Genomic DNA, 26,149 nt, shown 5'->3' on the forward strand with positions numbered 1-26,149 from the left:
GATGTTGCAAAATGTGGAATATGTAAAATTTCTTAAGCAAGGATGTTCTTTGATGTTTGATCTTTGGATACTTTCAAGCCTAATCAACAAAAAGGGAGATTTAATCCGTGAAACAGGGAGTAGCCAACAACCTGTAAGTAATGTCCAGGTGTTAGAAAATTACTTGTTGATAGAATTACATGGTTAAAGTCTAGGGCTGGACATGCTTCAATGACCTCAGACCTGTGGGGAAGTTAGCAAAGCTTCGGAAGAAGGATGTACCATGGATAGTGGGAACAAAGAATACAGAATTTACACAAGGCCACAAGGACATCTGGCAGAATTCCCAAGAAAAGGAAGAAACTAATAAACCCAACTCAGCAACTGTGCTGCATCAGCTCTGACTGGGTGAAAGGTGATTGCGGCAGGGGCAGATCCTGGCCACCGACTCACAGACCACCGAGCTGAGAAACCCACCAACCCAAAAGAAGAGAAAAACTGAGCATGTGGACTAATTAGCATGAGAAGTGAGAGAATAATTAACTAATATTAATTAATAAGAGACTGTGTAACTTGTAGCCTCTGAACACTGATTCATTTCTTTGCTAAAATGTATAAATAGTAAAAAGTTTCGATAGCTGGGGTGCTTGATACCAGCTGGTACCCAGGCTTGCACAACTCTGAAACAAATAACCAGTGTCTGTCCCGAGTGTGTCATTATTGGCTTGTTGCAGACTGGGTAACGAATCCGATTTTTGTGGACAGCACTGTGTCACCTGTTCAGAACACGCTGGCGGGGGTCGGACCGGACGGTGTGCAGCGCTGCCCTGCGGCCCCGGGCTGTGCCGGCTGAGGGGCGCTGGGCAGGGCGGGCTCGGGGGCGGTGCCGCCATCGCTCCCCTCCCTCAGGGCGCGCGCGCCCTCCCCTCAGGGCTCCGCCAATGGCGCGGCTCCAGCTCGCCGCGCTCCCGCAGGCTCAGCCAATGGGAGGCCGGTGCCGCGGCGCGTGCCGGCGGCTCGGCCAGTGGGCGCGGCGCGGGCGGGGCGGCGCTGCCGGCGGGGCGGGGCGGAGCGGGGCGGCCATGGCGGCACTGCCGGTGCCGCTGCCGGTGCTGGCTATGGCGGCGCTGCTGCTCTTGGGCTGCCGCGGGCCCGGGGCCGCGGGCCAGAGGCGGAAGGAGGTGAGACCCCCGCTGGGAGCCCCGTGGGCAGCTGCTGGGGCGGGTTCCTGCCGGGCCAGGGGGGCTCGGGGCAGGGCCCGGCGGGGCGGCCCGGCCTCACAGCAGCTCCCCGCCCTCAGGCGCGGCCGGCTCTGAGGGGAACCCGCGGGCGCGGCTGCGACCGAGTGTCTTTAATTCCAGGTTCTTCGGTTCTCGTTAGGAGCACTGTTCGAGTGTTGTCTTCCTCCTGCAGGGGATTTGGGGCGGAGAGGAGGGGTGGTCTTTGCTTGTAATCACGAAGGTGCAATTTATTTCCACACTTTTGACTCCTAGGGTTTGGAAAGATCCCTCTGTATAAGTGTTTATACTTGTGTCAGTTTTATTTATATATATCTATATCTATTTAATCTTGTATAGGTTGTAAGTCAAAGAAGGGTAGTTTATTATTTTTATTATTATTATCATGGTGGGATTCTTGGGGTTGCCCTGTGCAGGGCCAGGAGTTGCCCTTTGATGGTCCTACTGGGTCTCTCCAACTGAGGATATTTTGTGATTTTTTCCACTGAAGTATTTATCTCAAGAAGGGTTTTAATAAAGAGTAGAGGAGTGCTTTATGGTAAATGTAACATTTGGGAGTCTGTCGGTCTAATACATCTTTGTATAATGTTATAGAATTGGTTGGCTCCTTTTTGAGGAATGTTTTAGTGTTGAGCACTCCTGAGTTCCTCAAATATGTTCTGAATCAAATTTTTTTTCCAGCAATGCTGAAAATGAGATGTTGAGCTTACTACTGTAGAGCTTCTGTCTCTGTTGTTGATTCCACTGCGACAAGTTTTGCAATCTGAAACAGTTTGGTGCTTGGTTTTGAATAAATTCTGCGGAGGGATTGGGGCAGTTTGTACAGCTGAAAGAAATCTTGCAATTAGCAGCAGAAGGGAGGACTAGTGAGCTGAGGGACTTCACCAGCATGTGTCACACTAAGTGCTTAACTCTGTGTGCATTACTGGGTGGTTGAGGTCACGAATACTGACATGAGTGCCAAAAGCATCTGTGAATGCCTTCCAGAGTCTCAGTGAAGTCTCACATCGTCTGGCCCGTGTTGTTAGGAAATACAGCGCACATATTTGTTACATCAAATCTAAAAACCTTCGAGACTGTGCTGTGAGACTGGAAAAAAGAAACGATGATGTTCCTCTGACTTTATTTTCAGATGGTGTTATCAGAAAAAGTGAACCAGCTGATGGAGTGGGCCAGTAAAAGATCTGTTATCCGAATGAATGGAGACAAATTTCGACGCCTTGTGAAGGCACCACCCAGAAATTACTCGGTGATTGTGATGTTCACTGCTCTTCAGCCTCACAGACAGTGTGTTGTGTGCAAGTATGGGCTCCATTTAGTCGTAAATTAGAACTTGAAAGTCATCAGGTGCTTTGTAGGAAATGAAATTTAAGAATAGGGTTGAACTTTCACATGTGTAGGAGAAATATAAATGGCAAGTTATAATAGGATTGTCTTTGAAATTTAATGTGTGGGAATATATGTGTAATGTGTATGTGAAAAACAACATAATCTTTAGTTTTATCTCCCTCCCAAAATATAATCCCTGCATTGCAGAAACAGCATTTACACTGATAACTGCTGGAGAAAGACAGGGTGAAAGCTCAACTTTCCTGGCACGAGCTGCTGAAGAAATGTTCGTAGAATTACTGCTGGCCATACAGCCTAAAAGTTGTTTGGCACTTATTTATTTACAGTTATAATTTCCTGGATCTTTAACCATATTATGGCTTTCCTGTATTAATCTGGAGCTGGCAGAGGTCTGTGAGGGTGATTTTTATACCTTGTCAGTTGAAATTACTGGTTTGCCATCCTCTGACATGGAAAGGAGGGCACACCTGGCCGTGTTTTGGTGCTCTGTGGACAAACAAATGAGGAACAGCTGGGTTTCATTTCACATTTCAATTAGAAATTCCCTCTGCTTGTGGTCACGGGCTCCACAGATCTTGCCCTTGCATTTGAAAAAGCAGCAGTGCCAAATGCTTCACCTGTTTGAGCTAAAACTTTTTCTTAAATCCTGAAAGTAAAACTTCCTTTTTAACAGTAGAAAACTGGGGGGGGGGATACAGCTATTAATAGAGTGGGTGGGCACAGCTACCTCAGCTTTATAACCTGTGTTCTGGACAAACCCATGATACAGCATCTCTCTCACTGTGTTTTCCAGGCAAGCTGATGAGGAATACCAGATTCTGGCAAACTCCTGGAGATATTCCAGTGCATTTACCAACAAGATTTTTTTTGCTATGGTAGATTTTGATGAAGGCTCAGATGTGTTTCAGATGGTAATGTCTTTCTCTTTCTCTTCTAACATCGTTTTTAAACTTGATTTTTGGGCAAGAAGGTAAAGATGTATACAAAATCGAGTGTTACAGTAATTAAAGGAATGAAGGGTTAGAGGCTGCCACTCTCAGAATAGGAGAGCAGAGGACTGGAGCATGGAGTTAGCAGGAAAATTAGCAGAACTGACAGATCTGGAATAGGCACAAGGAATGGATTGGTTTCTCTGATTGTTCTTTTTTCCCCTGAGTTTGTCTCCTGTAATTGTTAATGGAATTCTCCTGTGGTATGTGAAGAGCCAGGATATAAAGCACTGATGTCGTTAAAAACAGCTATTACAATTTTTAAATTAGTAGAAAATAATAGATTAGGCTTTTGGTATGGTTTAACTAATTTCTTTTCAAGTAGCCAGTCATTTTTCTCTTGTATTCACATTATGTTACCACATTTTTTTCTAAATGTGTGAGAACATTCCATGTACACTTGGAATTGTAGGTCACATTAATAGTTCATTGTAGTCTTGTAGATGTTAATTTTTTTTTTTTAAGACATACTAATGTCTATTTAAAAGCTATATTTTAGGCAATGATATTTTAGGAAGTGGAAGCTTTTGGACTGGAGAGTTGAAGAGGGATGTCTTTTTATTATTCCTGTTAATTTTTTCCTTAGTATTAAATTAAAAATGCATTCATCAAGGTATGGCCTTTATAGATTTGTAGAATCATGAATTCCTATTTTGCAGATTTCTTTATTAGAAGTAGAATTTAGAGAAGAAAAGGATTAAAAAAGCGTATGAAATACAGAAATGCGAGCTGTGTGCTGCCTTTACTTTTTTAAAAAAAAGTCATCGTCAGTTAAATTGAGGAGTGACTTTTTCTGATTCAGTGAGTGCCAACGTAGCAAGATAGATGTGGAATGGGATTTTGTTACTGAGACCTTTTCATGGTGCTGTATTCCCTGTGAACTTCCTCAATGCAGCTCAACATGAATTCTGCTCCCACCTTCATCAACTTCCCGGCCAAGGGGAAGCCCAAGCGGGGCGACACGTACGAGCTGCAGGTGCGCGGCTTCGCGGCGGAGCAGCTGGCGCGCTGGGTGGCCGACAGGACAGACGTCCACGTGAGTGCCCAGGGCAGCTCCCACCACCCCTGCAGCTCTCCCTTACTCTGCAGTGCCACCTGGGAAATGGGGCGCTTGTGTTCTGTGCCTGATGAGCTGCTCCAAAGAGCTCTTGTCTACAAAACCTAGTTCAGACACGCCTGCATCTTTCAGTTTCCTCACATTGTGTCATTCTGTATTTGAGGTGGTAAAACTCATCTCCTTCCTTCTCACTCTTCTGTTCCTGTGGAAGAAAAACAGTCTTTTAACAGAGTAAAGGTGTGTAACACTGAAGTTACAGTAGTGGGGGAAGAAGCATTACTTACTTCCCAGGTCAGAATTATTATATAAAAAAATGTGCGTGTATGATGCTTTTCCCACTCCAATATGTTGTGAGGCTTGTTGGCAGGAGTGCAGCTGTAGTGTATAATCCCATGGGAGGAAATGATTCCGATGTGCTCTGCTCAGATCCGTGTGATCAGGCCCCCGAACTACGCGGGGCCGCTGATGCTGGGCCTGCTGCTGGCTGTCATCGGGGGCCTCGTGTACCTGCGGGGCAGCAACCTGGATTTCCTCTACAACAAAACTGGCTGGGCTTTTGCTGCTTTGGTGAGTCATCACAGCTCCTGTCTGTCTCTTGTCGTCAGTTTGGAGCATTCAAGTCTTCAAAAGCTTCTGTATTTAAAGATGCTTAAACGTGATAGAGAAAAACGAGGTGTAGTAATTTTACTTTTTCGTAGACTGATTATTTGATCTTGGTCCTTTCAGCTCAGTGTATGTTTGATTAGATGCCTTTTGTACAAATAAAAGGTAGGACCATGTCTAGCCTAAGGTTGTATTCCAAACCAGTACATTTGGCATGAAATGAAAAGATAGTGGGTTAAATTTAGAAAAAAAATTGCTTATGAAATAGTGTTTCTTTTTCCTTTTTAGTGTTTTGTGTTAGCAATGACATCAGGCCAGATGTGGAACCACATTAGAGGCCCCCCCTATGCTCATAAGAACCCCCATACAGGACAAGTGGTGAGTCTTGGCTTTGTTTTCTTTTCTGTATTTCTGTTGTATTTCTGTAGAATAAGAGACAAATCAGAGTGCAAATTCTCCACTTGGCTTCTTTCTTTGTGAGTGAGTGAGGCTCACCTCTGCTGCACTGAGCAAGGCAAATCAACATATGTCTTGTATGTATGTTGCACCTTCCATGATGAAGTGATAGTTCTAAATTGCTAACAGCAAAATAAAGGTGTTTGTGTCAAGTCTTACATGATAAACAGTCCTATTGCTGAGCCTGGCAATTTTATCTTCAACTTGGTCATGTTTACTGTACACTCATTGAATGACCTCCACATAAAAGCATCTTTCTTCAAGATTCTTGAGGTAAATTAATTTTTAGTGACCTCAGATTGTGAAGTTTCTTTCTTGGGAAAAATGCGTTTTAACATAATTTGAAATGCACTGTTCTGTTTGTAATACAGGATGAGATGCACTGTAGAAGTAGTCAGAATGCTTTGAGAGCATTGCATCTCCTCAGGTGCTTACATTTCACATACTGGCTTTACTGATGCTTTTACTCAGGGAATTAATTGGGTGAAAAATCCTTTTGTGGCTGGTTACATGGGTCAGGCCCTCTTTATTCTTCCATGGAAAGTGGAACTGCTTATCAAACCTTGTTTTTCCTGCTTAGGTACAACATCACAAACAGTAATGTAGATCTTGCCATAAGGGATACAAAAATAGTATTCTTTCACAAATTTCAATCTGTTTGTTAACCCAGTTGGTTAGTAAACTATTAATGTAAATAAACTGAGCCAAATTACTCAGTGGAAGTTCTCATTTCAAGTGTTTTCTTGAGAACACTTCCTTTTGTTTCTTCTGTTTACATCATTTCTCAGCTTTCTTGAGGCTGAAGAGTGAAGCTCCAGGGGCATTGGTGGTGATGTTTCTTTTCTTGATATGCCATGGAAAAGATTTCAAGTGCTTGGTTCTGGAGCTGAGTGAGGCGGGTTCAGGTGGGAACTGCTCCTCAGCTTAGTGCCAGGGTGTGCCAGTGTGTGTAACCTGAGCATTGGGGCGGGAGCGGAGCAGGCTGGATCCCCGCGGGGGCAGCAGGGCCTAGCCATGGCATTTGCCCAGCTGAGTGGGAAGTCTGGACCAGGAAGGCAGTAGCTGCACTTGCACATAATCCAAATGGTACTTGGGGCTGATTGTCCATGTGAATAGAAGGAGGATTTCTGATGCTGTCACAGCTCCCCCCACAGTCAGTGCTCAGCAGGTGAAATTACTCGTGCTCCAACTTGCGCTCGGTCTCCTGGAAGAAACGTGCAGAACCCAGTGCCAGGCTCTGTGGATGTTATTAATATGTCAAAGTCGACCCCAGTCTTTTCTAAATTCAGTTACTCTGTCTCTTACAGAATTATATCCATGGAAGCAGCCAAGCCCAGTTTGTGGCAGAAACCCACATTGTCCTGCTGTTCAGTATCCTTCCTGGGAGAAGCACGTGGATGAGTTTTTGGTCACTTAGGCTGCTGCCTTTCCTGTGGTACTTTGTCATGGCTGTAACTGGCACCCACTACTGATGCAGGAGCTTGTAGAGCCTTTCTGCATTGACAGCTGTGCTGTGCCTGTGATCTTTCAGTTGAATACAAAAATGTTTGCAGCTTTCTCACCACTTTTTGCTTAATAACCAAGCTGAATACAGCCTTAAAAATGTGGATCTTTGTGGAATCAGAAGATTCTGTTCCTCTGAGCATGTCTCCAGTCTCACTAATTTTTTGCTTTGGTGTCGAGTTCATTCCTCTGTTACTGAACTTTCTTCTTTTATTTCTTTGCTCGCCTTCTTTACTAACAATTTGCTAACCTTCTTTACTAACAAAATGCTAACAAATCAGGATTTTTTTTTAAAATGGAAATATTTCTTCATGGTCCTGTTGCAGTCAATGATAAATATTTCTCCTTTCATTAAGAGGAGACTTGTGACTGAACATCTGTAGTGAAATGCAATGGAATCTTTGGGAATTTTGACTTTTGTTCCATTGGATTCACTATTTTGCTTTGCTAGGATTCATTCCTTGCAAATGTCAGATTTTTTGTGTTATCTGCACTTCCTTAATTTTACAAGCTTTAATTTTTTTTTAATGGAAGAATTAGAAGAGAAATCTTGCCACTTGAAAGATAGCCTGTTAGAATAAATACTGTATGTGTTTAATTTGTTCTGTTAGCTGAGTAAAATGCAGAGGCTGAATTCCTTTGGGGATATTCCAGTGGAGTAGGAGTGGACCGAGCTCTCTGGAAAGGAGTTGCTGCTTCATTACAAGCTGAGATAATAAATGCACAGTTTTAATTTTTTCCTCGAGACCTCCCAGTTTGTATTTTAACCTTTACATTTATCTTCTCTTAAAAGTTGACATCATGAATACTTTTCCATTGCTTTTGTTCCCCCCGTAGTTACTGGTTTGGCTGAGAAGTCTTTGATTTTTCCAGTGAGTTTTAATGCTCCAGGTATGGTGTGGGAGCTGAATTTAGGAGATTAGGAATGTATTCTTTTGAGTCTATTGAACTTTGTTGGTTTATCCTTAAACAGTGTTTGTAGATGGTGGTGTTACTTTAGGAATGGTCCTTCTCCATGAAGCTGCTACTTCTGACATGGATGTGGGGAAAAGAAAGAGTAAGTGCTGATACTTTTCTCTCTAAGGGAAGGCATAATCAGTAAAGGTGTTTGAGATGCTATTTAACAGAAATGCTTTTGCACTGTGGGGTTTTCTACACTTTCCACCCCTAAGCCAAAGAGAAGCCTTTGGATTTTTGACAGTATTTGGAGTTGCTTAGCGAATTGCAAGGTAAACTCCAAGCCCACTTGGCAGATGGAAAGATCTAAAGATGCTTTGCAGCACTTTACTTAGTAAGGGAGAGAAGAGGGGACTTTTTTCTTAAAGCAGTTGTATAAAATTGATTTACAGAAGGAATTTGAAAGCAAATGGTTGTTAATTTAGTTTTTCTCAATGACTCTAAGAGAGGCCTCATGTGGCCAAATCTGTAACTATCCCGGGAGGCTTTTGAAAACCCCAGTCACTGTGGTGTTTGTTACCACCCTCACTGTGCCTCTCTTGCAGTCATGTGCATTGCTGGGATTGGCTTGGTGGTGTTGTTCTTCAGCTGGTTGCTGTCTGTCTTCAGATCCAAGTACCACGGCTACCCCTACAGGTACGGCTCTGGGGCCTCGTTTGGGAGGAGACACTCTTTCTCAGAGAGTAGCAATACTGGTTGGTATAATTACCAGAAATAACAGAATTTAGTGGATACTGTGATTTTTTTTAGTCTGGCCGAAGGAAAGATTGTGGAGCTCTCCTTTTCATGCCTTTGCATACAATAAAATATTTCTATTTTCATAATGGTATCTCAGCCAGTTTATACTGAAAACAAGTGTCTTTTTACCTCCACTTTTCTCTCATCTTGATTATTAATCCTTTTTTGTGAGAACAAGGAGGTTTCCTGATGCTTTAAAGCTTCCTACATTTTGGATTGCTTCTGTAGAGAGTCTAATACTATTAATTGGCTGCTTTATATACGCATATGATCAGTATAGGTATCTTAAGTGTGCTTACTACCTTTTATGCATTTTGAAGGAATAAATACATGCTGAGGGACCAGCTTCTAACCATTTCACCTTCTGCTAGGAGTTTAATTTGTTAGGAAGACTAATCTCATAGGCAGATATCTCCTTTCTATGAGAAATTGGTTTTTATTTAAAAATATCTAAACAATAAAGCTTGTTATTTCATGAATATGTTTCTCAAGACCAGAAAAGGGCTGAACTTATTGCCTGTTTAGTAACTGGTCAGCTTTTATTCTGGTTTGTGCAATGGTTTTGTACTCCTGCTAACTTTGTTGTAGGGAAGATGTGGATGTCTTTGTATTTCAGTTACTAGAAAACACACTTTTGAGCAACTTCACAGCTGTTTTCGTTGTAGTTGCATCAGGCCCAGTTTCTCATTCTGGTTTTCGTGGCATACACGACAGCTAAGTGGAATGTTGCACACCTTTATTTCTTACAAAATTAATAACAATGTTTGTTGTTTTGTTCTTGCAGTTTCCTAATGAGTTAAAGGATTGTGGAGTCAGTAACATCAGGAAGGTGGTGGCTCTGAAGTTGGGTGCAATGGAAGGAAGAGCTAAATGTGTGGTTCGTGCTACCTCTGCTTACACTGAACGAGATAGTGAAACACTGAACCAAAGACCACGTGTAGTGCCTTAAATGAAACAAGCAATTTGCTCTGAAGGACACAGAGTGTTAAGATGCAATCTCTCTTTCATAAGCTTTACATCTTCTTAAGCAACTCTACTTCTAGTGAAATTCAAAATTTAATGCTTAAAACTGCATTTCCATAGACTAACTAGAAACAGGGCTTTAAATTCACTGGGATAATCTGTTGCTTTTCCCCTCAAATATTTATCACTTTATTTCCTGTTTGTACATAGCAGGTGACAGCAGCATCTCTTGTCATGCCTTCTCATGGTTGAGGAAACACCATCATGTGCTTGGAAATCTTTTCCTTCAGTCTGTGTGCAACCCTTGGAGCATACTACAGATTCCAGTGTGGAATGTGCATATCCTAGAGCTGTGTCTCATTTTTGAGAAGAGTTCTTAACTGCTGTATGATGCCAGAGGTTGTTTCACAGATGAAGGGAGAATTTTCAATAGGTAGAACTGAGTTAATAATTCAGTTATTCATTAAAAACTTTTTTTGCCAAATGCTGAAACTGCAATGTTTAAGTTGTAAACTGAGTCTCAGCTGAAAAAAGTGTTCTTATGCTGACCAACACTCAAAAATACAAACCAAAACTACAGAGGTAACTGGCTATGTGTGGCATGAATTAAAAGTTGTTAACTGGCTTTCAAGTTACTGCTCAGAGCTCTGGCAAACCAACAGATACCAGATTTCTGGTCTCTATGTCAGTTCTTACATTTTCCACTCCTTTTCTCCCAAGTTTTTACCCTTGGGGAGCACATGGGAGAGAGCAATCTGTGTCCCAGGATAAATGTTACTCCCCCAGGACAGATTTGTTAGCCTTACAATTGAATGCATGTGCTTTTTGCTCTCTCCTTTTGTTCTCTCACCTTACAAAGATATTTTGCCTTAAGAATTCCTGAATTAAGAATACCTTGTGCCTCAGCCCAAACTGCACGTGTGCTACGGGAAATCTTTGCAGCCTGATTCAGTAACACTTCCTTCTGTAGGCTGTGGTGGCCTTGGAGGTTACTAGAAAATATGAGACTTTTGTCTCCTGCTTCTTCCTCTCCCCTGTCTTAAGGGGTTACAGAATTTGGATGCTTTAGATTGACTCTCGGAAAGGACAATATCATTCCAAGTAGAATGTTTTATTCTTACGCAGTTGTACTAAATTAACACACATCTCAAGTGCCTTAACTTCACTAATGTAGTTGTTTGATGTTTCAACTTGTTGAGATGCATTTTTCTATGCCATACAGAATGATAAGCCTTAGTGGAATGGATAAATTGTGTGCCTGGCTGGATTTTGGACAAGTCTCAATAAAATTTTTTAGTCTAATCCATGCTCCTGTGTCTTTTGAACTTTAACATAGAACAAATCAAACCAACCTCTTTTCTTCCACTGTTGCTTCAGTGTGTTGCTAATAGAGTGTATAAAGACCCCCAGGATGGCTGAGTGGGGTGTGTGTGAGTGGCATGGATGCGTTTGTGCCGAAAATTACAGCCCAGGATCTCAACAGCAGGGAGCTGCTCATGTAGCCAGCTAATAGCATAAAGATTGCATGGTTGTGACTTGTCTTTGGCAGCTGCCCTGTGGTGAAAATCTTGGCTTCCTGGAGTCCTAGACAGATCAGCTAACAGTGTCTCTGGAGGTGGAATCTCTGCACTGTAAATTTGCCTGGAACAACTTGGTACTGCTGTGCCTGTGGCTTATTTTCCTGCCCTGTTGGTAAAATGTTCCCAATAAACCTTTAGGTTGGTGGTACTGCAGTCATGAGCAGTACAGGTGAAAGTGGCTTACAGTCTCTTTCTAAGGAGGTAATAGTTTTTCTAAAACTTTCAGAATTGTTTCTAATTCTTCTGACATGGTGCATAATTTATTCTGTCCCTCTAAAACCATCTTGTCTTACATTGACTAGGGTTAAACAGTTGCACATCATACAGGTGGGTGGTGAAGTCATGTTGGCCTTCCACTTAAGGTGGTCAAGATTTTTGGAGTGGTCAAGAGTTTTGGATTTTCCTCTTTTTCCATGCTGACATATGAGATGAAAGTAATGTTTCCTTTCTCCAACAATTTTTCTGCTCTCAAGGCTGAAACTGAAGTGCATGGAGGAAGGAACAAGTGTGGTAGTGGAGCAGAAGATCCAAGTGCAGGACTGGTAGCAGGTTTAGAGAGGATGAATTCTGGAAAAAATTGACTTGTGCAGCAGTTGGCAGGTAATGGGCAGCTCTAATTGGTGCCTGGAGTGACTCTTTGGGACACTGGCTCTTGCAGCTCACTGGTCAGTGTGACACAGCCTGGACCAGCAGAACAAAGGTGGATGGGGCGTTCGAGATGTGGTGTGGGAAAGCCGGGTATTGCTGAGGCCATCTCCTCACAGGGTGAGTCATTAAACAGCTCAGAAATGCCCTGAAAGCTCACCTTGAGAGAACACTTAAAGGGAGGAAATGGCATATTCTGTAGCTGAAAATGAGCTGTGTGGTTTCGTTACTGTGGTTGGTCTCAGAAATTGCTGCATTCTTCTGCTTTTGAGGTGGAACTGTGGGGTATTCAAAAGATATTTTGGAATAATAGCTAGAAATGATTTAGGGAGTTCTCTGGGTTAAGTGCAAGGAAAGATAGTAAATTTAATTGGATTAATCTGTGTAATGGTTTGCATTATGTACAATTTGCTGTGAGCTCCTGTCTTCAGACCATTCTAGTGTTCAGCACAGAATGTGCTGCTTCATGAGCCCTGGCACACGTTGCCCAGAGAAGCTGTGGCTGCCCCATCCCTGGAAGTGTCCAAGGCCAGGTTGGACGGGGCTTGGAGCAACCTGGGATAGTGAAAGATGTCCCTGCCCATGGCGGGGGGTGGAATGAGATGGGCTTTAAGATCCCTTCCAGCCAAACCATTCCATGATTCCATGATGGTGGTGCCTAGTGGTCATTCCTGCATTTAATCCTTTAACATGCTCCTTGAGCAGGTGCTCTTCAGGGGCAGAACTGCTTAGTCCTCCAGCAAGATGGAAGATGTGCTCAGCTGTGCATCAGTCTGTTCTTGATGCTCATGCAAATAACCTTAATTAGTCACCTGGCTGGTGGTGTCTGTGGCCAAGGGTACAGGCGCAGTCACTGGATCAAGATTCACAGTCAGCCATGAGGGAAAGAGCAAGTTATGCTTTTTGGCAGGCAACGGGAGGCCCATCCATGTCTTAATGAGAGGATGGCTGGCTAGAGGCTTCAGGAGAAAAATGGAGGTGCTTTTATGGTCACAACTCTTCCATGATTTTACAGCAAGGCTTGTTCTGAGCCTCGTTAAAAACGTGTAACAGTAAACGCAGCAGGGACTTTCTGATTCCTAGTCTATATTCCTGACAAATCAAAGTAGGAGTTTTAGAAGTACTGAAGAAAGTCAGTTGCTGAACTTCCTAAGCATTTGGAACATCCAAAGAAAATCAGATGCCGGAATGGCTTGTGCCTGTTTGGATGTGCTGCCCAGGACATCAGATTATGCCAAATCTCGTGGCATTTTGTAGCTAAACTTTGTTGGGAGAAAATAATGATCCATAGTGTTCCTTCAAGATTTAATGGCAGTGGCTTGTGGTAGTCTGGTTTTAAAAATATCCACTTGATAACGGAAAACCATTTAAGCTTAAATTAGGTTTAAGAAGTAAAAATTTACACATGCTTTCATCTGCTGCGAGAAATAATTCTCACAGAGCATTTGGAAAAGTACTGGCACTTGGTTTCTGTGTTGGGCCTTGATGTTTGCTGCTTTCTAGTGCTGAAAAGGTTCAATTCTCAGCTACAAACCGCTGCTCAACTGATTCCATGCTGTCACTTTGAGCTTTACCAAGGGGAATAGAGTAACAGCAAAACAAAGAGCAAACCCAGGCCCCTCAGTGAGCATCATCTGGTTTCAGTTTTGTCATGCTTTTTGTCTGATGAATAGAGAAGGAATTTCATTGCACATAATCTGTTCCATTTAACAGCTCAGATCTTGTCCATTCCTACAAAATTAATTTAGGCATAGTGTTTTATTGGTCTGGATTAATTATGCTGCTTTTATCACAGATAATGTGCAAAAGATATATATGTAGTTTGTATTTCTAGGTCAGAAGCACATCAAGTTATTAAAATATTCTCTTGTCAGTTTATAGCTATACATGTCTTTCAGCCATTTTCCTTAAAAGTAGGCTAATATGTACTTAAGAAAACTAATTACTATCATTATGAAAAGAAATAATCGGTGTGATGAGACTTTACAGTGGCCCTTGGTTTGTCCTGAAAACTGAGCTGTGAATCCTGGTTCTCCAAGGTCTGCTGGAGCAGGCAGCAGTGTGGGAGTGCTGGGGGAAGGGGGTCCTGTGTGCTGGGCAAACTTAGCTGGGTGGGCAAAATGTTTCCCCACAGATGCACTTGGTAGCTGTCACATGGACTTCAGTGTGCTTCTACCATCTGGGTTTTGACAACCTCATGACAATGTCAGGGTTTGTCTACTGGAGTAATTGCTGGGAGATGGAAACATTTCCACTTTTATCTCAAAACTTATTCTCATGTTAGGATCCCTTTTTCATGTGTGACTTCAGATATAAGGTATGAATTGGAGGCAATTAAATATGGGCTTTAAACTGCTTTCAATTATCTTCTTCCATCTCCCAAGGAAATAGTAGAGGAATAAAATATTGCAGAGTAATAGTAATGAAGCTGTGTTGTTATGCTAAATCAGTCAGATATTTGTCAGCATTACGGACTAAATCCCTCGAGGAGGAAAATGAATGTTTTGTGTTCTTATTTTAATCACACAGTTGGAATCCTAATGCAGAGCTAAGACCAGGTAATGCTTCCGGTTTCCTTCATCTGACTGGTGGCAATTTGTGATGGAATTTGTAGCCGTCAGTTAACAGGGATTTAGTTTTTTCCTTCTGAAGCTGAGCGAGAATGCAGGCAACATTTGGTCTTCTCCAAGTGTAGCGCTGGCCACGGGGTAAGTTTGGTAACAAAGCTGCAGTTAAACCTCTGGTATTACTAAATTGCAATTACAGGATGTAGCTCTTGGGTAAAATGTTACATTTCTAAAGCAAATTGTGGTTAGACCCATTTGTAGAATCTCCCTGGAATGTGTGAGCTTGTATGTGCTGAGGTGTGAAAGTGCTATTGATTCTGATATTGTTGCCTCTGCAAATGAAATGGGTGTTTAAGGATGATTTGCTTGGATGTTTTTTTGTTTCATACACTGCTTTATGAACACAGGTGAGTTGGTACATTTTATTTTTTCTTTAGTTTCTGCAGAAAAATATATTAATTTTCAAAACTGGTTTTCTTTATAATAAGTGAACAATACTTGTCACGTCTTTCAGATTCTGTGTGATACTGGACGTGGTTTTGGTGGTTCGTTCCGGTTTGGTCGTGTGGGGAGATGGAATTTCTCACAAAACCTCAGCCAGTGGAGTCTGGTCACCTTCTCACGAAAGTCTGTGACTGCTTTCTCTTGGAATAGGGCTGTATTCCAATCCCCCTCCTTTCACACATAACATCTGACAGGAGTGTAGAAGCTGCTGGTACCAGCAGGGATGATGGTCTTGGCATACTGAGGTGAAGCTGCCAAGGACGGGTTTCCTTGTCTGTTTAAAGAAGAACGGAGCCAAGCTGGGCTGAGGCTGCAGCAGGAGGGGACACTTGGGGCTGCTCAGGTGGGACCTCGGCCGTTCTCAGTGTCAGTCACGTCACCCCTGTCTGGCTGTCTCTACTTGGGGAACTTTCCTCCCAAGCTTCTGGGTTCATGTCCTGGTGAGCTGTGAGTGCAATGGTCGATCGATCCCCGCAGGGGAGAGGGTCATTCTGGTGATCCCCATGGAGGAAGAGGGTCATTTTGGTGATCTCTGCAGGAACCAAGGGTCATTCTTGTGATCCCCATGGAGGAGGAGGGTCATTTTGGTGATCTCTGCAGGAACCAAGGGTCATTCTTGTGATCCCCATGGAGGAAGAGGGTCACTCAGGTGATCCCTGAAGAGGCTGAGCATGATCCCTGTTGAGGAGGAGGATCGCTCTGGGGCTGTTACTGGAGTTGGGGCTCTACCCCTGAGTTACTCTTTGTGAGGGTGCTGTATTTTACCGCGGTGATTCACTTGCTACAGCTGAGTGGATGTTGCAGAGTGGCCCAGGTGGCCCCTGTGCTGCAGCGGCTCCTGTTGACACCAGCTCTGTCCCCGTGTCCATCCCGTCCAGGGCCGGGCCGGGCCCCCTGCTGGGCACAGGGGGCAATGCACTTTGGTGCGAAATGACGTCACGGGCCCCGCTTCGTGACGCCACCGTGACGTCAGCCCCCTCCCAGCCAATCAGCGCAGGAAAGGTTGGGACGGTGACGTGAACTACCCTAGCAACAGTCGGCGCGGCGCCACCCAATCAGAAAATAGCAGTGGGCGGCCGTGAGCCAATGGGCGCTGTCGGCGGAGGCCGGCGGCGGAGGCCGGCCCGCGGGGCTCACTCCGATAAGATGGCGGCGGCGCTGGCGATGGCGGCGGCCGCGGCTTTGTCTGCGCCCAGCGCCTGAGCGCGGCCCCGGCCCGGGCGGTCGCTCCGCTCCGAGCAGCGGCGGCGGAGTCATGACCGCAGAGCCCGTGAGGTACGGCCGGGCCGAGCGGCGCCGCGGCGGCCGCGGGGTGGGGCGGGGCCGGGCCCGGCGCGGCCCGGGCGGGCCGAGGGCGGGAGGCGGGAGGGCAGCGCCGCGCTCGAAGCCGCGGGGCGGCGGGGCCGGGCCGGGCCGGGCGCGGGAGAGACCGGGAGGGACCGCGCGAGGCCGCGGGAAGGCCCCGGGGCCGCCCCCGCCCCACGTGCGAGCGCGGCGGGGAAGCCCCGCCGAGCCCCCGCCGGGCGCGGACATCGCCCCGGGCTGTCCCGGCGGGCGGGCACCGGGAGCGCGGGGACGGGCAGACCCCCGGCGGGGTCGGGGCTGAGGGAGGCGCCATGTTAAACTGTTCACAAATAGTTGTCTTTGTGTGCTTTCGGTTTGCCCGCGTCTGAGCGGCTGTGACTGACCCCGCAGCCCATCACCCACGGGCGCTCCACGTGCCCCGGGCACTGGATAAACCTTCGAGGTGTTGGCACTTGACCCTCACAAATGTTGCACATGTCTTCAGAATCGAAGTGTTGTGAGGGGGGAGGCATCGCTCTGTCTTTAGTAGTGAGCCTTCGGTGAAGTTTTTTCTGTGGTCATATTTGTGTATCTTCACCTCCCGCCCGTACGCTTATTTCGAGTAGTTCATAACTACTGTGTCATTTTAGCCAAAAGTTAAAGGGACGATGGTTTTTCTCCTCTTGCATATTGCTTGGTTTTAAAGCCTTAATGCTTCCGAGGAAGAATCTACAAAATCCAGATTCTCGAAGATAATCATCGTTGTTGATGTTGATCACATGCTGATGTAGGTCATGAGTATCCAAATGCACATTATTTGGTGCATGACTTCCCAGCAGTTTCTTCTGCATGTGTTACTTTGTAAGACAGGGATTGTCCATCTTTCCTTCTTTCTCCTCACTCCCACTTTCTCTTCTCTGTGTTCTTAAAATACTTTGAGAGCTTAAACAATTTTTTTGTTGGATTGATTTTTTTGTGTGTAAACCGAAATACTAATTAAGGGACTTTCTCTTTTTTCTTCTCCAGTCCTTGAAAATCAAGGGTAGAGTTTGATTTTTGTATAACAAAAAGACCTGGGTTATTAATATTTATGGACCGGTACAGTCATCATTATATATACTGAAAAATGCTTTTCCATTTGGACCACTTTGCTTTTTATTTTATTGTGATGGTTGTGTTTTGTTCTCTGTTCTCCCACATTCTGCTTTGTCTGCTTTTGAACTACTTGTTCATGGTCAAGAGGATGAGGCGTTTGTACTTAACCTGTTCCACATTCTTATGTTGTCATTACTGCAACAATTACTCTTTCTACCGAGGGGCTGCTTTAGTTGGTGCTTCAGAGGAAGAGGATACAGAAGTCATACATTTCCCAGAAGTCATACATTTCCCATGCTATTTTTAGATTACCTGTAGATGGGATTGGATTATTTCAGATTATTTGTAATCTGGAAGATCAGAAAGCGTGTACAGAACAGATCTGAAATTGTGTGTAGTCTTTGGGTGGGAACCTGTCCACAGAATAAGCAGCCCTGTGCCAAACTGCTTTTAGGATGGGCAAGATAATGTTTTTGTGCCCCAGACTTTCCTTCTCTTCATGACCTCAGTTCTCATTCAGTCTAAATGTTTGTTATAATTCTCATCCCTCATAGAGCTCATCCTGAGCAGTTTGTCTGTATTTTACCAGAACAGATCTGTGCCAGGAGCTGGGCATGGATTGCAGGGTCCCAAGATTTCAGGATTATGATGAACACATTGCATGGGCTTTTCCTTATTTCTGTCCATTCAAGTTCTACTTAAAGTTGGAGAGAATGAGGTGAAAAAGCAAATCATGTGCTGTCTCTCTCTTGTTCCTGTTTCCCACAAGTCCTCTGGCTGTCAGCTGCCTGCATTTCTGTCACCCCACACGTTCACTGCATCCCCTGCTCTCTGCAGTTCTGCTCGAGTCAGAGGTGTGCAAAAATAAAGTACCAGGGGATTGTTGTTAACATTCTTTGGAGGGTGTACAGAAAATTAGATTTGGAAATCTAATTTTGGGAAATCTGTTCCCAACACTTGTGGAAGATAGACTTACAGTGTTTAAAAGAAGAATAATCAATCAGTACTGGTGTGCTGTTGATGAAATTTTTAAACTTTTGTTATAAGGAATACTTTTATATAATATTAAGATCTTAGGAGTCTCCCATGTCCAAGGTGAGAGATTTAGAATGATGAAAACTGGAGTAACTTACTAAGAAACTTTAAAAAATAATGCTGCCCCTGTAAATGTTTATAAAGATTTCTCTACTTTTGTCCCAAAAACTTGGATGTTTTGTCCTTTTTTTTTAAAGTGGAGGAAGCTTTGTCATAGTGACTTACCCCATTCCTACAAGTTCATACATTGTACAAAATAAGCATGGCAATAGAAAAAGAAGACAACTTTGGAATCTTACTCACTTGAACCTTCTGGTAGTCAATGTAGTGACTGCAGTTTTTTTAAGTTGGCAAAATAATCTTGGCTCTTATTTTTTTTTTTTGTCCAGACTTTTCAACTCACAGTGTGATATTGCTCATTTGGTCTTAAGGTTTTTGTTAAATTGTCTGCATTTTTCAGTCAGTTGACTGTTCTGAGTGATATTACAGGGTCATTTGAGGCGTGTTATGTGATGCCACAATAATATAATTGGAAGGAAGTCAATACCAGTCTTCCATATTCCCTGAAGGGACAGCGCAAGTTCCCGGCTTTCATGATGTCCTGGAATGGGCATAGGTGGATTCTTTGACTCTTCCCCCAGGAAGAGCAAATCTGTGTCATCTTCTGTGCCAGATGTGCCCCAGAACCAGTGTTTGCACCACTTAAATTCTCTGAGAGGATCTTACTGCAGTGACTTTGTTCTTCCTGGTTTTGTGCAACACTTTATTAGGGCTTTGTAAGCTTTGTGTCAGGATTTCTGTCGGGCTTAACTGAAGGTATTTCATTTTCTATGAAATAATTTGGTGTGACAGAGGGGTGTGTAATACAAATTCTGCAATAAGTGACCTTAACATCCTGGAAGCTTGAAATTCCCAATTCTCTTATAGATGAACTTTTGCACTCTCTGCCTGAAGGGTGGAAAAGGGAGTGCTTTTTACGTGGCTATAGCTCACCAAAAGAAGAAGCCAAAGCAATGCGAAAATATGCTGTGTTCACCATAAAACAAATGTCTGTGGTCTGTGATGAAGTACATTTTAAATTGGATCACTAGAGGTGTCTTTTATAAAGGAAGAGCCTGAGGATGGTGCTGAACCTCATGGAATCACTTTTGGTATCACTGGAGCTCAGCTTGTGCCTGCAGGTGATTTGGAAACGTGAGTTAGTTCAGGGACAGGCCAGTGACAGGTTGTTCCAGTGGTGTGGCAAGAGGAGAAAGAAGAGATTGTAGAAATTCAGTGGCAAATATAATGGAAGGTTTTGTATTGACTTTAAAAGAGGTAAAGTGCCCTGATTTGCTAAAGGAGAAGAATAAAGCTTTCATAGACTGTAATAAAAACTAGTTATTATTCAAGATGGACGATGGATTGATTGGTGTTTTTTTTCTCTAGAAAAGGAGTGAAACCTTGAAAAAAATCAAGAATTTGATTACGCAGGTTGCTGACCACTGTCAGCTTTAGTGCTATTCAAGCAGTTTATTTGCAAATCCGAAAGCTGCACAGTTGTAGAAATTTCTATCTGAGTAGGTCCAACTGAAGGTTTTTTAATAGGTTTAGCCTAGAGGCCTTGTTGGGCAAATACATCTGTCATGTAAAGCAAAACTGGAAAATAGGCAATAAATTCAGGACTGACAGTGGGGCAAACTGAGATGGCTTTTATCTTGTAAAATAAAAAACTAAGCTTCGGATGGACTACAGCCCTTAAAGCGTGTGGCAGGGTGATTGGGAATATCTGGGAGAGCTGAAGGGACAGGCTCTAATTCTCAGAGAGAGTTTGTGCTGAAGGATGTCTCATTGAGAACCTGTGATCAACTCTGGGAGCAGAAGGCAGATGAAGTAAAAGGCAGTTTTAGTGAGGGGCCTGATGCTGTTGGACATGGAGCCCTTCATTCCCTTTACACAGAGATGTTTAAGCATTTTAAATACAGCTGTCTGGTTTGTGTGTTATTTGTGCTAGTTTGAGCTTCCTTTCATGGATTAATATGGTCAGGTGTGCAGTTCATCATGATTTTATAAGGGTGAAAATACTGTGTTTAGATTTTCAGGTGGTGACTTCAGTCTTTTTCAGCTTGCTGAATATTTCACTGTTGAAGTTACACTTCTGTGTGGCACTGAAGCCAACCTAACAGTGAGATTGGTTGTCTTCGTTTTGTGTTTGTGATGATGTTGTTTGTTTGAGTTTAAGATCCCATTAAGGAAACAGGTTAAAAGTGAAAGTTTATTTTCACTTCTTAGTGAAGCACAGTAACTCATACCATGTCAACAAAAGGAAATTCTGTAATCTTCCTTGAGCAGGATAAAGGGTCTCTTAGTGACTTTGAACCGCTGCTTTCTCATTCCCCATGTGTGTCTGGAGGAAGATAATTCTGTTTACTTGTCTGAACCTGTTGTGCTGTATTTAAGCTCCAAAGTTACTTCATCCTCATCACTGAGTGTCTTCAACTGTAGCAGGTATCACTTGATTAGGCCCCTGTGGATTTAAGGTCAGTTCTAAACCAAGTAAAATACTGAGTGTGTGTTAACAAAGTCTCTTTAGCACAGAATCTCTGATGAAATGCTGAATGCCTCCATCTCTTTCCAGTTAGGGGTTTGGTATTCAGCTATTTCCTGATGTACCTGATTTAGTAAGTTCAATATGGTACAATTCCTTCTAAACACAAGAGAACTGTTTTGCTGTGATGATGGTCAGACACTGGAGCAGGTCACCCAGAGAGATTGTGGAGCCTCTGTCTGTGGAGGCGCTCAGAAACTGCCTGGACATTTTTCTGGATGACCTCCTGTATCTGTCTGCTTGTGCTGGGGCATTGGACTGAGACCTCCAGCGGTCCCTTCCAGCCTAAGGGTTCTGGAATTCTCAGTGTCTCTTGACCATCTGTAACTTTGCTGCTGCTGAAGTCCCTTCCTGCCCAGCCGGGCTGACACCACCTCTGCTTGCAGGAACATTCATACTAGTGAGCAGTGAGCTGCATGAGGGAAATTCTGAGATTCAGGAGAAGAAATGGCTACCTCCCATGTGGATCAGCTTCTGTGCATAAGTCAGAGCAAATACTGGTATGGAGTGGAGGAGAAGGGAGAGAACTGAGGGTGTGGGGGGCATCAGGTGTGCACGAGGCATGAGGGTTTGTGTCCTTTGGCAGTGGAGCTGGTTGATGCCAACACAGATCGTGTGATCCTGATTGTGAAACCTCACCTGTTTTGGCATAATTTGGTCCAAAATTTGAATTTGATCTAGGGTTTACAGCATCATGTTGCTTTGCCCTTGGAAAACCATTATCGAGTTAAAAAACAACCCCTGGGATCAAGTGCTCTGTTTCCCCGCCTTTATAAAACCATATTTTACTTTTTCAACTGATGCAATGGTAGGCTGATTTTATTTTCTGCTTTTGTATTTATTCTGAGAGAAGTAGGCTTCTTAAGATATTGCAGGTGTGTTCGCTCCTTTTTTTTACTGGGATAAGAAAATAAACAATTTCTGTTGTATATTTTATCCTCTGTCACTCTTTCCAATAGCTTTAAGCTATTTCATTCATGTGTGTTCAGCCACAATATTGACATGTTTTGTATGAAACAACTGTACTATGTAGGCTCAGCCCTCATAACTAAAATCTTTGAATGGGGGTAAGTCTAATCCCTTTCCTTCTCATCAGGAAAAAATTTATGAAGATTTTCAGGTGTCACAATACTGGCCTGATTATATGAAGGCACAGGTACTGTGTCTTCCCAGCATCTTAATTAAATTAGTCAGACTTTTGCTGTGGGTTATTAGACTTCTGCTGTTCACACAGGGATACAGACTGAAGCAGAGGATGGCAGTCTACAGACCAGCAGTTGAAAAGCACATCTGGTTTTATTTTTCTGTAATTATTTTTCCTAAGGATTGTTTCATTTTGTCTGCTTAATAGTTATTCTGCTGTATTTCATTTCAACTTGAGATTTAACTTGAAGTAAATGTAAACATGAATTTAAAAAACTTGTGCCCTTGAACTATTTTAAAAGTTTAAACAGTCTAAAGTTTTAGACAAGTATTGAATGTAAGGAAGGCAGGTATTTAAGAAAAGCCTATTTATCAGCATTGGGATAAAAGCTGGAAAGCACTCCTGTCTCACTGACTTCCAGGAGCCACTTGAAATTCAGATGAGGGGCACTTGTTTAGACTAAAAGTTGGTAGGATCCTATGGAAGAAGGACAAATTTGTTTGTTTAAAGAAAAGGTGGTTTTCCAACTGTTCTTCCAGATGTTTGACAGTAACTGACATTCTCCACCTACATTTTTGAAGAAAGTAGATAGACACTGATTGCAATAACCAGGTTTTTAGTGCAGTTTCACAGTATAATCCAATGGGACTGGGTTTGCTGCTAAAATGGCCAATCCTGTTCCTTCCTGGCTGTGAATTTTCATCACCTGAGCTGCCTTCACAGGGAATAACCATGTGAACATGTGGCAAGTTGGATCCAAATGAAAACCGGTCCTTAAAATTTTACTTGTCCAAGGTGATGTGACTCTCTTTGGGGAGGCAGGATCAACAGCTAACAGAGGTGATGTGCTGGGCTGACCCTGGCTGGACACTGGGTGCCCACCAAAGCCACTCCAACACTGCCCCTCCTCTGCTGGGCAGGGGAGAGGAAATACTATGAAAAGCTCATTTTGAAATAAGGACAAGGAGGCCACTCAGCAATTACCATCACAGGCAGAACAGACCCCACGTGGGGAAATCAGCTGAATTTATTGCCAATCAAATCAGGGTAGGGTAATAAGAAATAAACCCCCAATGTTAAAGCACCTTCCCCCCACCCCTCCCTTCCTCCCAGGTTCAACTTCACTCCTGATTCTCTGCCTGTTCTCCCTGAGCAGTGCAGGGGGACGGGCATGGAGGCTGTGCTCCCTTCATCACACCTTGTCTCTGTCGCTCCTGCCTCCTCACACTCCTGCCCTGCTCCAGCGTGGGGCCCATCCCATGGGAGCCAGTCCTCATGAACCTCTCCTGTGTGGGTTTTCCCGTGGGCTGCAGTTCTTCCTGGACTGCTCCAGCACGAGGCCTTTCCCGAGGGGTTCAGGAGCAGCCTGCTCCAGCACGAGCTCCCTGCGGGGTCCCAGCCTCCTTGGGGCTCCCCTGCTCTGCTGTGGGGTCCTCCCCGGCTGCAGGGGGGTCTCTGCTGCTCCATGGACCCCCAGAGGCTGCAGGGGCATCTCTGCTCCAGTGCCTGGAGCTCCTTCTTCCCTGGCCTGGCTGTCTGCAGGGCTGCTGCTCTCACACACTCTCACTGCTCTCTCCCAGCTGCTGTTGTGCAGCAGGTTTTTTCCCCCTTCCTAAAAACGTTATCCCAGAGGCACTACCAGCATTGCTGGTGAGCTCAGCCTTGGCCAGCACTGGGTCCATCATGGAGCCCTCTGGCATTGGCTGTGTTGGACATGGGGGAAGCTTCTGGTGCCTTCTCACAGAAGTTTGTCACCCTGTAGTCCCCCACCACCAAAATGTTGCCACACAAACCCAGTGTAGGTAAGAACATACAAGGGGACAGTGGTCCCAGCCAGATTGAGTGAATTATGTTGTGCCTAGATCAGGAAACCACCTGTCTAGTTCTTTATTTATTCTAAATATTTGTGGACTCATTTAACCTTCGAGGTGATTTGCCTACTATGGACCTTTTTGTTATCCTGTTAAAGGCCAGGCATTTATAGTTTGATTGTACAGCGCTTGGTTGGAATGTGGGTAAGAAATGGTATTCTCACAAGATAGTTTCCCAAGGTCACAAATCAGGTTCATGGCCAAGCCAATAATAGCAGGGCACCTTCCCTTTCATTCCTGTTTTAATTAGGCTGAACAGTGTTGAAATAGCTCTGGACTGATGGTGAAGCCGTGTGCTTAGTGCACACAAGTCTGAGAACAATAGTGAGTTGTTCCATGTCGAGGAGCCTGCTTGCCTCAGTAGTGCTTCTGACATGCTTCTACATTTTTGGGTTTCTATGTTTTTTTAAAAAATACACATTTATAGGTTGTGATCAATTTAATAGTGAATGGGTCTGTATTGCAACGAATAAGGATTTTGCAGTAGAAGCTTTAAAAAAGATAGATTATTATTCTCAAGTATAAATACATGACATATAAATCACTTCTGTACAAAACTGAGTACAGCATTGCCCTAAATTAACATTTCTCTCTGGTAAAGTATAGTAAGTGTAACACCTTTTCTTAGGTTTGACCTGGTGTTCCTTAATACAGCCTTATAGTACAAAATGATGATTAATCAAGAGGAAAAGCAAGCTAAGAAGACTTTTTAGTATTAATTTATATATTTTCTTTTTTAGTTGTTTGTCAGCAAGAACATTTTGCTCTGAAAATGATAATTTTAGTCTAGTTAGGGTAAGAGTTAATAAATGATAGTAGATAATGTTCCAAGTGTGTCACAAAGACACGGGCCTACTATACTGAGTTTGTTTTGTATTGAGAACAATAATACTAAACTCATCTGTATTTCCCATTTTCTTTCTGAAATGCTGTTACCAAAACAAGTTATTTATAAACTAAATGAACAGAATTCCACATGTGGCCCCTTTTTTTGGTTTTTACTACCAAAAATGTGCTTTCTTTTGTCCTTTCTAAATGTGCGTTATTTCTTCAGACCATCTGGAGTGGATATAAAATCTCTTTATATGCTTTTACTATCAAATAATTTTGAACAGCCCTAGTTTTTTTTTTTTAACTTAATGTGAGTAAATTGTCATTAAATCTCCTTTCTAAAGGAGAGCATGCAAGCTGTTAAAACTGCAGTGTATCGTTATCATCTTCCATAATGTTTTCCAAGTATGCCCTCCATCCATGAGAAAAAGGGAAGCCCAGATTTAGGGACTGGCAGTTGTGTAGCAGCATGAGTCCAATAATTAGAGGGAAAGACTTTTGGACAGATTGAGAGGAAAATTTTAAGATTACACTTGAGAGTTAACCAGCTTTGTTACACTCTTTCAAAGTCACTTGAGTGATTGATGGCACATATGTAGTCTTGGAAGAAGAGTGCCCTTCGCTCATGCAGAGGATCTTTGTATCACAAGGTGCTGTTTTGTTTTATTTTGGGTACTTCAGAAGATTTAAAGAAATTTAACGTTATTTTTTTAAATGGATGTTTTATGCTGTTTTATTTGTGGTTCTTTTCATTGGTTAAAATAGTCACTTGCATTGACGTGATGATACCCTTTCACTCATTGTTCACCTGCACGTCCTTCTTATAAAACGGGATTTTTTTAACAATAACAGTTAAAATTGAAAGAAGCTAATAAATTGATGTGTTCAGAGAAACAGTAGAGATGGTAAAGGTGAGTGGGTTGAGGTCCTGCTAAATACAAGTTCCTATGACCTGTAAAGCAGGGACAGAAAATGTTATTTCTTCCTGCTCTTAGAAGAGTGTGTTGAAATGAATGGGCTCCCTTCTGCAGGGGGCAGGGCAGGGCAGCAGCTGGAGGAGGTGTGGAGCAGCTGATAAGGCAGGATGAGTCAGCCCCTGGCAGGTTCCAGAGCACTGAGTGGGCAAACAGCTGAGGGGACACTTCTCTGCAGGGCTCCCAAAGCCCTTGGCCT

At 43.5% G+C, this 26,149-nt stretch overlaps 2 protein-coding genes across 3 annotated transcripts in view; both read left to right on the forward strand.

Moving 5' to 3' along the window:
- The first annotated feature begins 1,059 nt into the window (after window positions 1–1,059).
- On the forward strand, window positions 1,060–11,135 carry MAGT1 (magnesium transporter 1). Its single transcript, XM_027715791.2, has 10 exons — window positions 1,060–1,160; window positions 2,350–2,519; window positions 3,361–3,478; window positions 4,452–4,592; window positions 5,040–5,180; window positions 5,505–5,594; window positions 6,980–7,043; window positions 8,158–8,232; window positions 8,678–8,768; window positions 9,655–11,135. Exons 1-10 carry the CDS (start codon window positions 1,062–1,064, stop codon window positions 9,668–9,670), a joined length of 1,005 nt encoding a protein of 334 aa, XP_027571592.1. The 5' UTR covers window positions 1,060–1,061; the 3' UTR covers window positions 9,671–11,135.
- Window positions 11,136–16,278: 5,143 nt separating this feature from the next.
- Window positions 16,279–26,149, forward strand: part of LOC113985281 (transcriptional regulator ATRX-like) — a 33,554-nt gene continuing 23,683 nt past the window's right edge. For both annotated transcript variants that reach the window (XM_027715930.2, XM_027715939.2), the window contains exon 1: window positions 16,279–16,404. In XM_027715930.2, the coding sequence (XP_027571731.2) occupies window positions 16,385–16,404 (20 nt within the window). In that variant the 5' untranslated portion in view covers window positions 16,279–16,384. The remainder of the gene's footprint in view (window positions 16,405–26,149) is intronic.

The sequence above is a fragment of the Pipra filicauda genome, unplaced genomic scaffold, assembly GCF_003945595.2.
Source record: "Pipra filicauda isolate LSUMZ 115617 unplaced genomic scaffold, ASM394559v2 scaffold655_size181804_pilon, whole genome shotgun sequence".
NCBI classification, from domain to species: domain Eukaryota; kingdom Metazoa; phylum Chordata; class Aves; order Passeriformes; family Pipridae; genus Pipra; species Pipra filicauda.

What these genes read in the sequence shown, in the direction of transcription:
- MAGT1 (XM_027715791.2), top strand. Translation starts at nt 1,062, where the DNA reads ATGGCGGCACTGCCGGTGCCGCTGCCGGTGCTGGCTATGGCGGCGCTG. An exon ending in CGGGCCAGAGGCGGAAGGAG is followed by an intron (nt 1,161 to 2,349) that starts GTGAGACCCCCG and finishes CTTTATTTTCAG; the next exon opens with ATGGTGTTATCAGAAAAAGT. An exon ending in AGACAGTGTGTTGTGTGCAA is followed by an intron (nt 2,520 to 3,360) that starts GTATGGGCTCCA and finishes TGTGTTTTCCAG; the next exon opens with GCAAGCTGATGAGGAATACC.